Below are 13,660 nucleotides of genomic sequence, written 5' to 3' on the forward strand. Positions count from 1 at the left end.
GAAGTGACTGCTAGGTACATTAACTTTATTATTCTAGTATTGATCGAAGTGCTGATCTGGACATGATCTCCATGAACTAGATTATCGAATTCAATCGACTCTTGTCTGTTCATCTATTTTATCTTGGCTCAAGACGGTATTATCGTGATGATACTTGGCTCACCAGTATTTCATTCTGTAACCCTCGATTGTCTGTTCTACCAAAACATTTGTCCTCCAATCTGTCTAAACTGAACCGAACCGCACATCACATCATTTTCAACGCCCTATTTTTCCATCCTCACGCCACAATCTCGGTTCGGTTGCCAGCGAATTTGAAGCCCCGCTCCAGGAGGTATTGAATCATGATTTCTCTTTTGTGTATGTGGGGATGGTCAAGCGCATCCGTAAAGTCGTGAAGTTCTAATTATTTGGAAAAACAACAAAATAAACAAAGACAACAATCTTGTGATAAAAACTTTGACAAACTGGTCGCGTTAAACACCCCTTTACTCCATCCGTATCCCTCCTTTCATTCCATTCCATTCCATTTTTAGTTGGCATATCATTTCCTCCAGACGCCTTGCCATCCGCTTGCAGCAGAAGAAAAGCAACAGCAAATATGTAGAACAAGCAAAAACGAAAAGAAAATACTTGCGTGCCAATCGCCCACAATGTATCAAAAACTCCCAGTCCAAAAAAAGAAGCAAAAGGTCTCATTTCTTAGTCTTGGTCTTGGTCTTCTTCTCTTCAAAGACGTGTCGACTCTTGTAGCCAGGCTCGGTACGTACTTCAACCTTTTGGTCCTTGGGAACCATCTCGTGTACCATGGGCCATCCGAGACGGCGACACAATTCAGCAACAACGACGTCACAGTCACCCAAGAGGTCAATGTCGAAATTGATATGGTTAACGGCCTGGCGAGACACGTAGATCTGAGGGATGTCGCCGTCTAGCCAAGACACAATCTCAGATACGGGAGTGACCTTGAGAGACGTGCCGATGACAATAACGAGATCGACCTTGTCGCGGTCATGCTCAGTCAATCGGCGAGAGAACTCATCGGGAAGAGCTTCGCCAAAGAAGGTGATGTCGGGCTTCATAACACCAGCTTCGGGGATGTCGTATTCAGACTCGTCGGAACTGTCAGCGTCCCATCGTCGTCGCTTCTTCTCACTACCTGCTGACCGCTTGCGCTTGGGCGGGCCGGCAGGGCGCAGAGTCTGAATGCAACGTGGGCATCGAGGGATCTTATCGGCCTTGATCTCTGGGAAGATCTTCTCTCCTTCGCACTTGTAACCGCACTGGACACAGGTAGCGGTTCCGAAAGAACCGTGGCACTGAATGAGCTTGTCCTTGGGAACACCGGCCTTGACCTCGAGATTGTCAATGTTCTGAGAGTAGTTTGTCAATAGCTTGCCCTTCTCGTGGAGCATAGCGATGAATTTGTGAGTTGGCGTGTATCGATCTGTGCTCGGCAAAATGTCCTTGGCGACAGAGTAGAAAATGGTAGGATCCTGTTTGAAGACGCCAATATCGAAGACCTCCTGCGGATCACTGAGGCCAAGATGTTCTAGCTTTGAATAGAGACCAGTCCCTTTGGAACGGAAATCAGGGATGCCCAGCGAGGTAGAAATACCAGCACCGGTGATGAGAACAATGTTCTTGCTCTTAGCAATCAAGTCAACTGCATCATCCACCGTGTTGTAACGCAAAAGCTTGGCGCGCTTGCCCAATTCACGCGTAATGGCCAGAGACAAGAGATGGAAGTAGGCATCGTCACTCTCGCCTTCGAGAAAGGCGGGAGGGCGAATACCGAAAGCGCTGAGAAGCTTTCTAGCGGTATAATGACCAGCATCGACAGTGCGTTGGCAAAATACAGCAGGACCATACTCTCGGAGTTCCCGACGAAGTCTGCTAGCTTCCTCTGGTGTACACAATTTGGGGTCTTTTTTTGTTGGAGAAAGCATATTAGCAAAAATTCAACTGAATAGACTAAAAGTAATAGTAGTAGTAGACAACTAAACTCACCGTCAAGAGCTACCGTGTTATCACCGCTCAACTCTTCAAAAGCGTCCTCGAAAAGAGAATCCGTCTCCCATGATTCTCGAACATCGTTAACTCTCGACTCTAGATCAGCGAGAGCAACGTTGGCGGCGGCCGTCTTAATTTCCTCTTCTGTTGGGTTATCGCCCAGAGTGTCGAGAGCATTTGGTTGAGCCTTTCTCTTGGAGATGGCGACGCTTCTCCCGGAATTCTTTTTCGGGTTCATGATTGGATGAGATTATTTGTGTTCTGAAGAAGAGAAGAAGAAGAAGAAGAAAATTAAAAGGTGAGGGTTGAACTTTTTTTTGGTTGGTTATCAAAGGTTGACAGTGATAGAAGTAAGGAAGTAGAGAAGGTGAGTAAGTAGAAGGTGTAGAAGTAGAAGGTAAGGAAGAAAGCGGGTCAAGAGGAAGAGGAAGAGGGTGGCATCTATTATTAACCCCAGATCGAGAACCGCGTCTTTGGTTGGGTTAATTCGCTTGGGCTTGGCTTGACTTTGCTTCCCTCTGTTCGTCTCTCTAAGCTACAGTGGCTGACTATTATTCTAGTAGATAGCCTCAATAATATCCAAAACTAAAGAATAAAGAAAGAAATTTGGAGACTGTTGTTGTAGAGAAAGGGGACAGAAAGGTTTCAGGTTGAATAGTGGAGGTCAGAATGATGATTGCTGATCGATCTGCCAAAGTGGGTTGATCTGATGCTTTGTGTAATGGGAATGTAAAAGAGAAGACGAGACTCATTCAGAGAAAAGAGCCGAGAATTTCCAAGGAAACCAATAGTGATGAGTCAAATATGAGGATGCAACCAAAACGAACCCAAGAGAAGATGAGAGAACTTTGCAGTGCTTCTATCTCAAAGCAAGAGAAAAATAATGTATCGTGATCAGATCGAAACTAAAGTAGTGTGATTCCATGTAAATATTATCGCGTCTCTGTTTTTTTTTTAGTCTGGTAATCCAAAACTAACTTGACTGATTCGCCAAGTAGAGTGCGAAACAAGAAGACAATGAGAGGGGAAAGAGGAAAGGAAAGGAAGAGGACAGAGGAGAGAAGTCTAGATTATCGATATACTGTACGAATACACTGTTGGAATGGAATGATAGACGGTGAGCACAGGACGGCAGGGGCAAGCAGTAGTAGTTGTTAATTAGACTAAGAGATGATAGTACATAGATACACCATAGTACCGCTTTGCCCGCCACTACGCCCTAGGTTAAAGCTTAATGGTACAGTCAGGTGTGATATAGACTATGACTCTCGTTAGACAAGATGATAGATCGACTCTTATATATTTATAGCACAATTATTTTCTTTTAGGAAATCGCTTTTGGCAAGTATGCTTGCCAATTTACTTTCGTTTACAGAGGAAGTGGGTGATAGCTGAGAATGACCCTTGATGGTAATTCTCGGATACTGTCTTGCTACAATTCACACATTGTACACAAATTGGCTGCATTTAGCCGATAATATGTGCCCTCTCTGACTTTGACTCTGATAAGACTTTAAAGCAAATTAATCTTGCAGATCCTAGGACTGCATGTCAAGACGCACGCAGCCAGTAGGAAGACGACGTTCTGATCCATTGAGGCACAGAGAACAGCCTCATGCCATGAACAACTACCTAATAGAGCAGCCCCCTACAAATTAAGCTTAATTGCCAGGGGCTGCAGTATCTACACACCTTGTTTCGTTAGGGTGTTGGTTGTTGGTTGTGCATCTTCAACACCCATGCTGTAGGAGCCTTCGGCTCTGTTAAAAGTCGATCCATCCCTCCCGTAGCATTCATTCTCTGCTTTGAGTTTCATCATCTAGAATGCCGATTCTGTTCTGCTCTTCTTGTTTCTGCAGTAGGTATGTGCTTTCCCGCTTAGATTCACAGCGCAGATTCAGATAACTAATTATCTATCCTATTAGCTATTCACATAGAATACTCAGGCAGGCCCATTCATCATGAAAAGGGATGAAGACTCGAGAGTAGACAACGGAGTAGTCTGGGGGGGTACTGGGTTCATGTTTCTGGTGATCGGGGTTCCTATCATTTCTGTCTTTCTTTTCGGATTATGCATCTGGTGCTGCTGTAGATGTAATAGGAAAGACAAGAGGATCAGAAAGGCTCGACTTGCTGATATGGCTATGGAAACACTCCCGCGTACAACGACGGATAGTCGGGATTCGAGGGCACTTGTCGGCTGAAAGGTATGCATTTCCGATATGTACTTGATGAGTAGCCTTTTCTCTGATGCGACCTGCTCTATATAACAGAGGCATAGACAGTGTAGTTATCGTTGGTGATTCGCATCTACAAATCCATGTTAGCAACAACTGGGCCCCCGAACATATCTACCGTTAATGGACTATCTTCCTCGTAGCACGTTCACAACACGACAGCACGAGACCTGCAAAGTTGCCTTGAATCATTCAAACACTTTCATTATTCCATGTTAACCAGTTCTATCCGTACCCAAAGTAATACTTATAATTAATACCACGCACGCGCCAAACACAAACCGAACCAGGTATCAACCCCTACTTATGCACGTCTTGGTGATCTCCATTCTCCTCTGGCCGCATCTTCGGTTGCCAGCCGGCTGCTACACCTGCTGCCACAATACCCGCCATTACTGTCGGTGCTCCGAGCGCAGAGTTGGAACGTGATCTCACAGATCGAGTTCTCGCTGAACTAGGTGTTCCGATCGGTGACCCTTCAAAGGGGTTCTCCTGCGTTGGCGTTCGCGGCGGATCAACTGAGTTGGATCGAGAATGGGAGGGACTTCTAGACCTGACCATCTCAACCGCCTCCTTGGGGTGCTGGATCGCAAACTTGAGGTTGTTCAGGCGTCCTCCCTTCATGCGGCGCATAAAGTTGAGCTCGTCACGAACGTCCGCCAACGGCTCTGGATACATGCTCATCTCTTCGTCGGAAATTGTGAGGCCAGGCACCTTCTTGGCTCGTTCCCTCAGAAACTCGGGGATCAAAGCCAGCATGAAATGATCAGGAATTAAGCGAATGATGACACCAATAGGAATAGAAAGGAAACCAAGCACAAGGGCAATAGCCCAGAGAGTTCCACTTTGCTTCTCCTTGGCGATTTGGAAAGCCGCACCACCGACAAAGATGATAAGGACTTGCCCACCACACATAATGGCACTGATGCTGATGAAGAACCAGTTCTTGGTGAGGCCCTCAAAAATGTTGAACTTGTTGTCCAGGCGACGGTTACTATACATGTTAGTACGAATTCCCATTAAGGGTTCATAGAGTTGAGACTTACTTCCATTGGTTGAAGATCTGCATCCAGACGAAAGTGTTGAAAACAAGTGTCTTGATCTCATCGGCCGAAGGAGTTTCGCTTGTTGGCAGAATGCCCTTAGGGCCACCATAGTAAAGGAGGAATGTAATGGCGAGCTGGTAGATTGATTGTCCAAAGATCATCTTCCACATGGTAACGGAAATGATGCTTGATCCCTTGGGCTCAGGCTTTCGGTCCAACACACTGTCGTGGGGAGGATCAGTAGCAAGAGCAAGAGCAGCGAGTGTGTCCATAATGAGGTTAACCCAGAGAAGTTGTACGGCCGTCAAGACCGAAGACTCTTCATCGTTGGATACAGCAGTAACAAAGGTGAGAATAACCGCGGTGACGTTGACTGTAAGCTGAAATTGCAGGAATCGCTTAACTGCGTCATTGACCGCACGACCCCATTTCAAGGCCTTGACAATACTCGTGAAATTGTCGTCCATAAGAATGATAGCCGAAGCTTCCTTCGCAACCTCGGTACCGGCGATGCCCATTGAAAAACCAACATCGGCCATCTTGAGAGCAGGCGCATCGTTGGTACCATCACCAGTAACCGCAACGGTCTCGTTCTTGTCCTTGAGTCTCTTAACAAGGATTCGCTTGTCTTCGGGTGAGGATCGTGCCAAAACGTGCAGGCGAGGGATGATTTCCTCTTGCTGGAGCTTAGAGAGGTTTCGGAATTCAGGTCCCTCCATAACGATAGAGTTAGGTTGAATGATACCACACTCCTTGGCAATGGCTTCAGCTGTGATCTTGTTGTCACCAGTAACCATGCGAACGGTGACGCCGGCCTTCTGGCAGAGCTTCACAGCTTCCGGAACTCCCTCTCGGAGAGGATCTTGGATACCGACAACGCCAATGAATACTGTATCCGTGAAGATATCCTCAAAGACGACCTCCTTGCCGCCATCGACATGGTTGACATTCTTGGGTGGCCAAGAGGGGAAGTCCTTGTAGCTGATGCCAATGGTTCGAAGAGATCTTTTCGCGTAACTCTCAATGAGCTGCTTGACAGTTTCGATATTATCTTCGGACAGAGGAGCGAGAGAAGCGTCGTTGGAAGGATCGCGGAGAACCTGTGTGCACTTTGCGAGGACGATTTCGGAGGCACCCTTGATATAAAGGCGGGCACTGCCGTCAGGTTGCCGGACAACAATACCCATGCACTTGCGGCCAGAATCGAAAGGAATAAGCTGCAAGACCTTGGCGTTCTCACGCTCCTCACTCACGGGTCCCATGCCGAGATGGTTCTTGGCAAGGATGAGCAGAGCTGTCTCAGTCTTGGAGCCAATGAAGGTCTTCTCGCCATCAACCTCACCCTCGAAAGCAGTCGAGTTGAGGGCAATGGACTTGAGGAGGATATCCTTGACCGGTTTACTGAGCATATTAGCAAATTCACCGATGCTGATATCACCACTGGTATCCACGGGAGTAGAGGCGCCGCTCTCGTCTCCGCGCCGTGAGCCACCAAATCGCAGACTTGTTCCGATGGTTCCAGATACCACTTGCATCTTGTTCTGGGTCAGAGTACCAGTCTTGTCGGAGCAGATTGTTGACGCATTGCCCATGACTTCGCAAGCCTTGAGGTGTCGCACCAAATTGGCATCTCGAAGCATACGAGTTGTTGCAAAAGCCAGGGCCAGTGTAACAGCAAGAGGCAGTCCTTCAGGGACAGCAACAACAATGATAGTAACGACAACAATGAAAATGTTAAGAAATTGCTGTCCTTTCTGTGCGGGTGAAACAGAGTCCGGCATCTTGGGCAAGCTAGCAAGGAATTTGATGAAGAGAACGATGAAAAGCACAAGACCAGCGGCACTTCCGAGCTTGGCAATGTAAGTGGCGATGACATTCAGCTTCGCTTGCAGAGGAGTCATCTCAGGGTCTTCGTTCAGTGACATGAGAGTTTTGCCGTAAGAAGAGTAAACACCAACGGAAGTCGCCATATAAGTACCAACACCTTCCATTATACGGGCTCCGGATTGAATAAAAGGGTCCATCTTCTTAAGATTATCGCGGTTCTCGATAGCGTTGTAGACGACTTCGGCGGATTGTTTTCGAATAATGTCGGACTCTCCGGTGGCCTGCGACTCGTCGCACTTGACGTTGAACCCTTCAATAAGAACTCCGTCGACTGGTACAAGGTCACCAGGCTCGATGTGGATTACATCGCCGGCGAGAATATCAAAAACTGATAACTCAATCGTCTTTCCCGAGCGAATAACCTTAACCAAACGGTCCTGTTTCTTCTTATTCAGTTTCGTGAATTGTCGTTCCTTCTGGTAATCATTCAAAGATCCAACGATGACGACGATGGCGATGGCGACAATAATCGCAACACCTTCGACCCATTCGACCTTCGGTTCGCCATCCGCATGCTCTCCGCCAAATGTTTGGTACAGACCAACTGCGAGACTGACAACAGCGGCAATTGACAGCAGGATCAGGACCTTGTCGTTATATGTGATCCACATAAGCTGCAGAAGACTCTTGCCCTTCTTCTCGGGTAGACGGTTGTCCTTGTACACACGGAGTCGGTCGGCATAGCTATCGCCTGGTTGCGCATTGGTGTGATCATCGGAAGCGGTCTGCTTCTTAGATGTTGCGTCCTCGAATGATACATGTCCAGGCAGGCTTTTCTCTTCCACACTTAAACCGGCCTTTCGGTTGGATCGTAAACCCTTTTCTAAACCATCAATGCCACCCAACTTATAAAAGGCAGAAAGGCTTTTGGGGTTGAACATTTTGTTGAGCTGACCAGGCGTGAAAGCGAAAGGGTTGTTTTCCACCTCGAAATCCTGCTCGGTGCCAGTGTCTGGCTTCAAAGCTGTCTCGTCGTTGATAATCTTGTTATGATCATGTTCGGAACCTTTAAGCGTCTCATGTTGTGTTGAGTTGGACGCTACAACAGTGGTATCGCCATGTGAGGAAATAGATCGTGCTCCATCATCAGAATCGACGGAGTTCTGTCGTGATCGGTGGTTCATAGGTACAGACAAGAATGCAGCACTCATGTCGCCTGATCTTGATGTTACCGGACTGGAAACATTGTGAGGACTTGTTGGTCTGCTATCCCTGTTTTCGAAGTTCATAGAAGTGTTGATTTCGGGTCGCGAAGGTCGTTGCGACATGCCGGCGCTTGTTGCGGGATCAGCTGTTGCTGTAGGACTGACTGCGTCGTCTTGTAGGTTGGAAGGATATGATTCTTGGGGAGCGTCGGTAGAAGTATTAGGATTGACAGCAGTGGTATCAATAGTGATGGTTGGACTAGAAGATTGATCAGCATTCAAGAGGTTGATAAGGATTTGGATCTCGGGAGGCCCCAATGAGCCTCAGTGACAGTCACGTACGCGCGAGGCCGCATGGGCCGAGGGTCATCATGATCAGTCATGTTGAGCCGGGCAGTGCCGCGATCAGCGACAGCCTAGACTTGGAGTTGTGGAAATGACAGCAAGCCGAACTGAGGCTATGCAGCGGCGAATGTCTTAGTGAAAGTAATGGGTATTGTGTTGAGCAAAAGGGAGCTTCAGTTCAAGGGCAGACAGAGCAGAGGGCGTGGAGCCAAGAGCGCATGGGCCGATGTTCTTTAAGTATAGTAGTTTAGAAGGAAGGAAGGATTGAAGTAAGAGGCAACTAGAATTAAAAAAGTAGGCAAAGACGGGCAATAGAGTTGAATTTGGACGACCAAGTCAGTCTTGAAGAAAGGCTGAGTTAATTAAACATCGCCAACACACCCAAGGTTCAGTTGAAGATTGAGGAGAAATGCAATCGAAAGGCAGGTGGAGGGCATGTTTTCGCCTCGAGCGAGCTTCCTTCCTGGTCTTGAAAGTAATTGAGGCAGTGCAAGCCAAAGGAAGCTGATGATTGGCTCTTGGTCTTCACTCTGGGGTGCATGTAGAAGGAAGTAACCAAAGGGCATAAAAACTGGATCTGCTTAAGCCCGGGGCAGGGGCCGGACAAGCGCTAAATTGACGGATGTCCTTCTACCTTTGGGTAGAGACGAAAGGTCCGTGGAATCAGCAATAGGCGCTGAACATATCAGGTCCGTAGGTAAAATGATCTCCATGGGCAAATTTGACGGGCTAGAAAGTTCAATTGTGATTTTCCATGGGAATTTACTGTATCTGTACGGACAAGGTTCCTTGACTGTCTGTTTCTTAAGTGACATGCACTGTGCTTATTACTCTTACTGCCTACTGTACTGTCTTCGATTAGACTTCGAATTCAGCATCAAACTTCGATCGATACAATATTTTCCATACAGTTGGTACAATCACTGACATGGTCAACCCTTTTTCCCTTCTGTCAATTTCCATGCTACACGGTTTGCCTCCTATCGTTACCAAAGCTTTACAGGCGGCCTCTCTGCAACTTTACGCTTGCAAGAAGAGGCTGTGTGATGATTTAAGTTTTGACCCGATCCAGAATGTTCACGAAAACTGTCAACGGCGAAAAGGTGACGCATTTCAGCTTTCATTGTTCTTCCTCAACAAACTCCAATTGAGGCAGCTCATGCTCATGATGTTCCCGGGTCACCCCATGTCGCCACAGTGCACAATTATGCGAAGATCCCGTCTTGGCGACCTCTCTAGAAGGTCCAGAGCCAAGGCCCTAGAATCTAGCTGTTCGCTACGTTCCTAGATCAGGATTGGATGATTTGCTCTAAATCGCCAAATACAATGACTTGGCGCCAAGCTAACAAGCTCTGTGAAACGTCTTGTATGTCGCAGAAGAAGTAAGCAAAGAGTCCTGATTGGCGATTAAACATTGTTACTATTGTTTTCTTTCATAGGCCATTGAACTGTTATATTACTTCGCATTCTCGACTCGTTCAGGTTGTGCTATGCAAATCTTTGCGTGAGACATTCCCAATCTGTTGTCATTTGCATCAAGCTTCCAAGCACAGACAAATGACGTCTAATGCTGCGCATGTTTGTCACCTTGTTAAGCGAAATGGGCAAAAGTGATAGCTTGGATATGCCCTGGTCCGCTTCCAACTCGAACCAAGTGCCGGCTGATAATACGCGCTGGTATGAACATGTAGCGATCGATGTGACGACGCGTTACTATTCTTGCTAACAGTGGGTTATGTCTTGATTTAATGACTCCAGTTTTCAACCTTGCCCCGTCTAGATTGTCACTGGCTTCTCACAGTTAGGAATTCTTCTCTTCCCCGGTTAACCTTCTCCCAAGGACGAATCCTTCCGGATCTGAAAGACATATACGGAGGAATAGACCCGCAACTTGGTCCGTACGGAACACTGTATCGTACCTGAATTCTATGGGTAATCTCCTTGTAAATTGGAGCTCTTTAATCCTTGTTTTCTTAGCCGCGGGTTCTTTGGTAGTCACACGGCTGATGAGCTTAATTATCCATTCCTTTAGATTGCTCAACCGTGCATTCCGTAGCTGTAAGATAACCTAGCCCATAGCTTCCTTTTAAACTTGTTTCCTGGTCCCGGTGATAGTTCCTAGGAATGCCTCGCCGTCAATGCCACCTAAAACAGTCAAGAACCACTGTGGATATTTTCCTCTAATGAAGGAAAAAAAAAAACTCAGCCAGCAAAGTCGTATTCAGGGGATTGTAATACCAGGATTAAAACTCGGGTTCGATCCTATCCAAGAGCCTTTGTGACAACCAGTGATGAGCTCCATAACGCTATTTGGGGATTGTCCAATTGCAAACCCAGCAAGGCTCCACCACTCAAGCTTCATCTGTCAGTTTCTTCGGAATAAGCAGGTTATAGAAGATGAGGTTGTCTGGCCCCGGTCTTGAGCCTTGTTTATTAAGAAACAGCCGCGATTGATTAGGCAAGTGACTCTGTCAACATGAGATGAGCCAACTGGGCGAGCTCAATGACAGATATTTATGCTCCAAATGCATTGATGTAGAGAAGCGCTTAGTGATATACCAAATAAAGCATAAGTTCATGCTTGGCAGCGTAAATAGAGTCAGTTCAATCCCGGGCATCTCCCCTTTATGCCCGTCGTGTTGTCGATCATGAACAAATGAAGAGCTTGGCGTGACCAAAACCTCTCCACCTGCAAACGGTCAAACATGCACTGACCCATCAGTAGGCTTCATGATGGAGACGGAGAATATCTGCTGTCACTATGAAGGTGTAATTGAATGAACGGTAATGGGAGGCCTTGGTAGGAGGCCTTTGAGGCGGACGGGAGTGGCGCGTAAAGTTGCACAGCCACACAGCCACATTTCGCTCAAGTTAGGTAGTCGGCCAACTCATGGACCTCGGATCGAGTTGAGCTGAGAAGATCGAGTCAAAGTACGACATGAGCTCAACAAAAACTTTAATGATGCGGTCATTCGACTCATATTGACTCAGTCATTGAGGCTTAGACTTTGTATCTTCTGACCTGGCAGTTGTCGTTGAAAAAGAGTTGTTCTCATCCCATTTTGGTATCAAATATCGAATTGACTAACCAATCAGATTTAGTTTTGGGGATTACAATCCTACAGCTGCCACTTTATGCAGCCAGGGTCTGAGTATCGAAGCCAAGACCAACCAAGCCGAGTTGAGCTAAGACAAGCTGATTAAGTTTATGAAACCTCCCTAACTTTTCTGTAGAAGCCATATATCCGTAAACTCAGAAGAAATACGTACGTTCAACTTGGTGGCACTGCTCAGCCTCAGTCGGTTGTTTCCATTAGGAGCCATTATAAGCGAAACACGCGGTGGCTTAAAAGTTGTCTGTAATCATGTTAATCTAGCTTGAGAAATAGCGCACGTGGTATCGTGGTTCTGCCTCACATGTTACCAAACAGCATCTTGAACTTTCGGTAAGGGCTCTAATGCTTCGCCTCACCAGTTGGCCGAAACCGCATCCGAAGCATCCAATCCTACAACAAACCTTGAACTATCCGTAGCTTCCGGATCAGTGGCCAATGGGGTATGTATATACGGCTTGTCATTTCATGCAGAAGCTGTACGACCTACGGAGCATGATGAACTCTTACAGGTTTTGCACTTGGAAATCATATCACTCTATCAATGCATCGATATGCACTGCGTCAAGTTCCCGGTGCTAGATACGGCTTGGCTTGTAACAATATCTTCTTGAATCCATGGTAGTGTCGTCTAAAACTACTTCAGGTAGTTAGCTGATCCTTAGGCCAAGGCATAATTGTTATACCCGGATAGCCACAGTTCCGAACAGCCAATGCACAAACACTTCGCCTCCTATTGAGATTGGGTAGGATACTTACTCCTGTCTGATGAGGTCAAGTTAAAACTTCTCTTAATGTTAGTACTTGACAAAACGACTGGTTCACAGTAGCCAGGTTCTTTGTTCATGGCGTATCGAAGTAAGCAAGCGGAAAGAGCCAAATACCACAAGCATGTTTAACAAACGCGACCTGACGCATTTCAAACTTCGAAAATTCGCAAATTAACCATTAAAATGGAAATACCCAAAACAGGGATTAGATTCAACCTTACAAATACTCTTTGTATGACCTGAAAGGCTGATTGCAGACGTGTTGTTATAGCGAACGGAGATTACCCTATAGTCCTGAGATCATGAAATTGAAGCTAACGCCTAGAGGCTGACAAGCCATATATCGACCAAGTAAGCGATATTCAACTTCCTGATCAATTTGCAACATGCCTAGATGTTTCCTAAATGAGCCTGCAGTCTCGGGTTGGTGGTGGGCTGTTTGTCATTTCTCACCAACACGATGGATTCGATCTCACTCTCACGTAAGTGAACAGTACGCCCCGATACACCACGAAGGAGCCCCCTGAATCGACATTACACCAAAAATATCCGCAGTGACATTCAATTTACAATCACAAACTCTGTTCTGTAGACGAAACATCCCTTATCTTGATTGATCAACATATTGTGTTTGACATTCGCAACACAGCCTCCCCCTCATCTAAAAGTTCCCTGCTTCCGTACGGCACAGCAGACTTTGTACTTCCTCAATGATGAACTTCCAGCAAAGTTTTCTATCTGGCGATTATTACGGTCGTCTATCTAAATGAAATGGCATGGAAGGTTTATCCCGCTTCCAACTCCACCACATCGTGGCTGTGTAAGTGCTCAGTCCCAATCGGGGAGTTGCTATCCTTCGCTCGATCAGCAGATCCTTATATCATGAGGGGTTTATGTGCCGAATCTGGTGATTATGTTGCATTTTGCTTTGTTCTGGTTGTACATTGCGCGAACTTGGTATTGACTGATTCATGATATGGACACCGGGCATAAAAAATTGACTTTGAAGGGACACAATAGGAAGTGCCATTGAGGCGAGATGATTTGGTTGTTTATTCTTCCCACCCTGAGACTTGGCTACCAACTTTCTTGGGAACCGTACCG

The 13,660-nt window shown here is 46.5% G+C and overlaps 2 protein-coding genes across 2 annotated transcripts; both read right to left on the reverse strand.

The window, feature by feature from the left end:
• Positions 1–695: 695 nt before the first annotated feature.
• B0J16DRAFT_352758 (DHS-like NAD/FAD-binding domain-containing protein) lies at positions 696–2,251 on the reverse strand (the record flags this gene model as incomplete). Its single annotated transcript, XM_046129271.1, has 2 exons — positions 696–1,927; positions 2,011–2,251. 2 exons carry the CDS (start codon positions 2,249–2,251, stop codon positions 696–698), a joined length of 1,473 nt encoding a protein of 490 aa, XP_045989668.1.
• A 2,161-nt stretch (positions 2,252–4,412) lies between these two features.
• Positions 4,413–8,873, reverse strand: B0J16DRAFT_32903 (uncharacterized protein). The gene is made up of 3 exons (XM_046126282.1): positions 8,671–8,873; positions 5,297–8,587; positions 4,413–5,244 (listed from the first exon to the last, which is right to left on the reverse strand). Exons 1-3 carry the CDS (start codon positions 8,709–8,711, stop codon positions 4,551–4,553), a joined length of 4,026 nt encoding a protein of 1,341 aa, XP_045989669.1. The 5' UTR covers positions 8,712–8,873; the 3' UTR covers positions 4,413–4,550.
• Between the last annotated feature and the right edge of the window lie 4,787 nt (positions 8,874–13,660).

This window comes from Fusarium flagelliforme, assembly GCF_020744385.1.
Source record: "Fusarium flagelliforme strain FIESC 12 MPI-CAGE-AA-0113 chromosome Unknown B0J16scaffold_1, whole genome shotgun sequence".
In the NCBI taxonomy this organism is placed as follows: Eukaryota; Fungi; Ascomycota; class Sordariomycetes; order Hypocreales; family Nectriaceae; genus Fusarium; species Fusarium flagelliforme.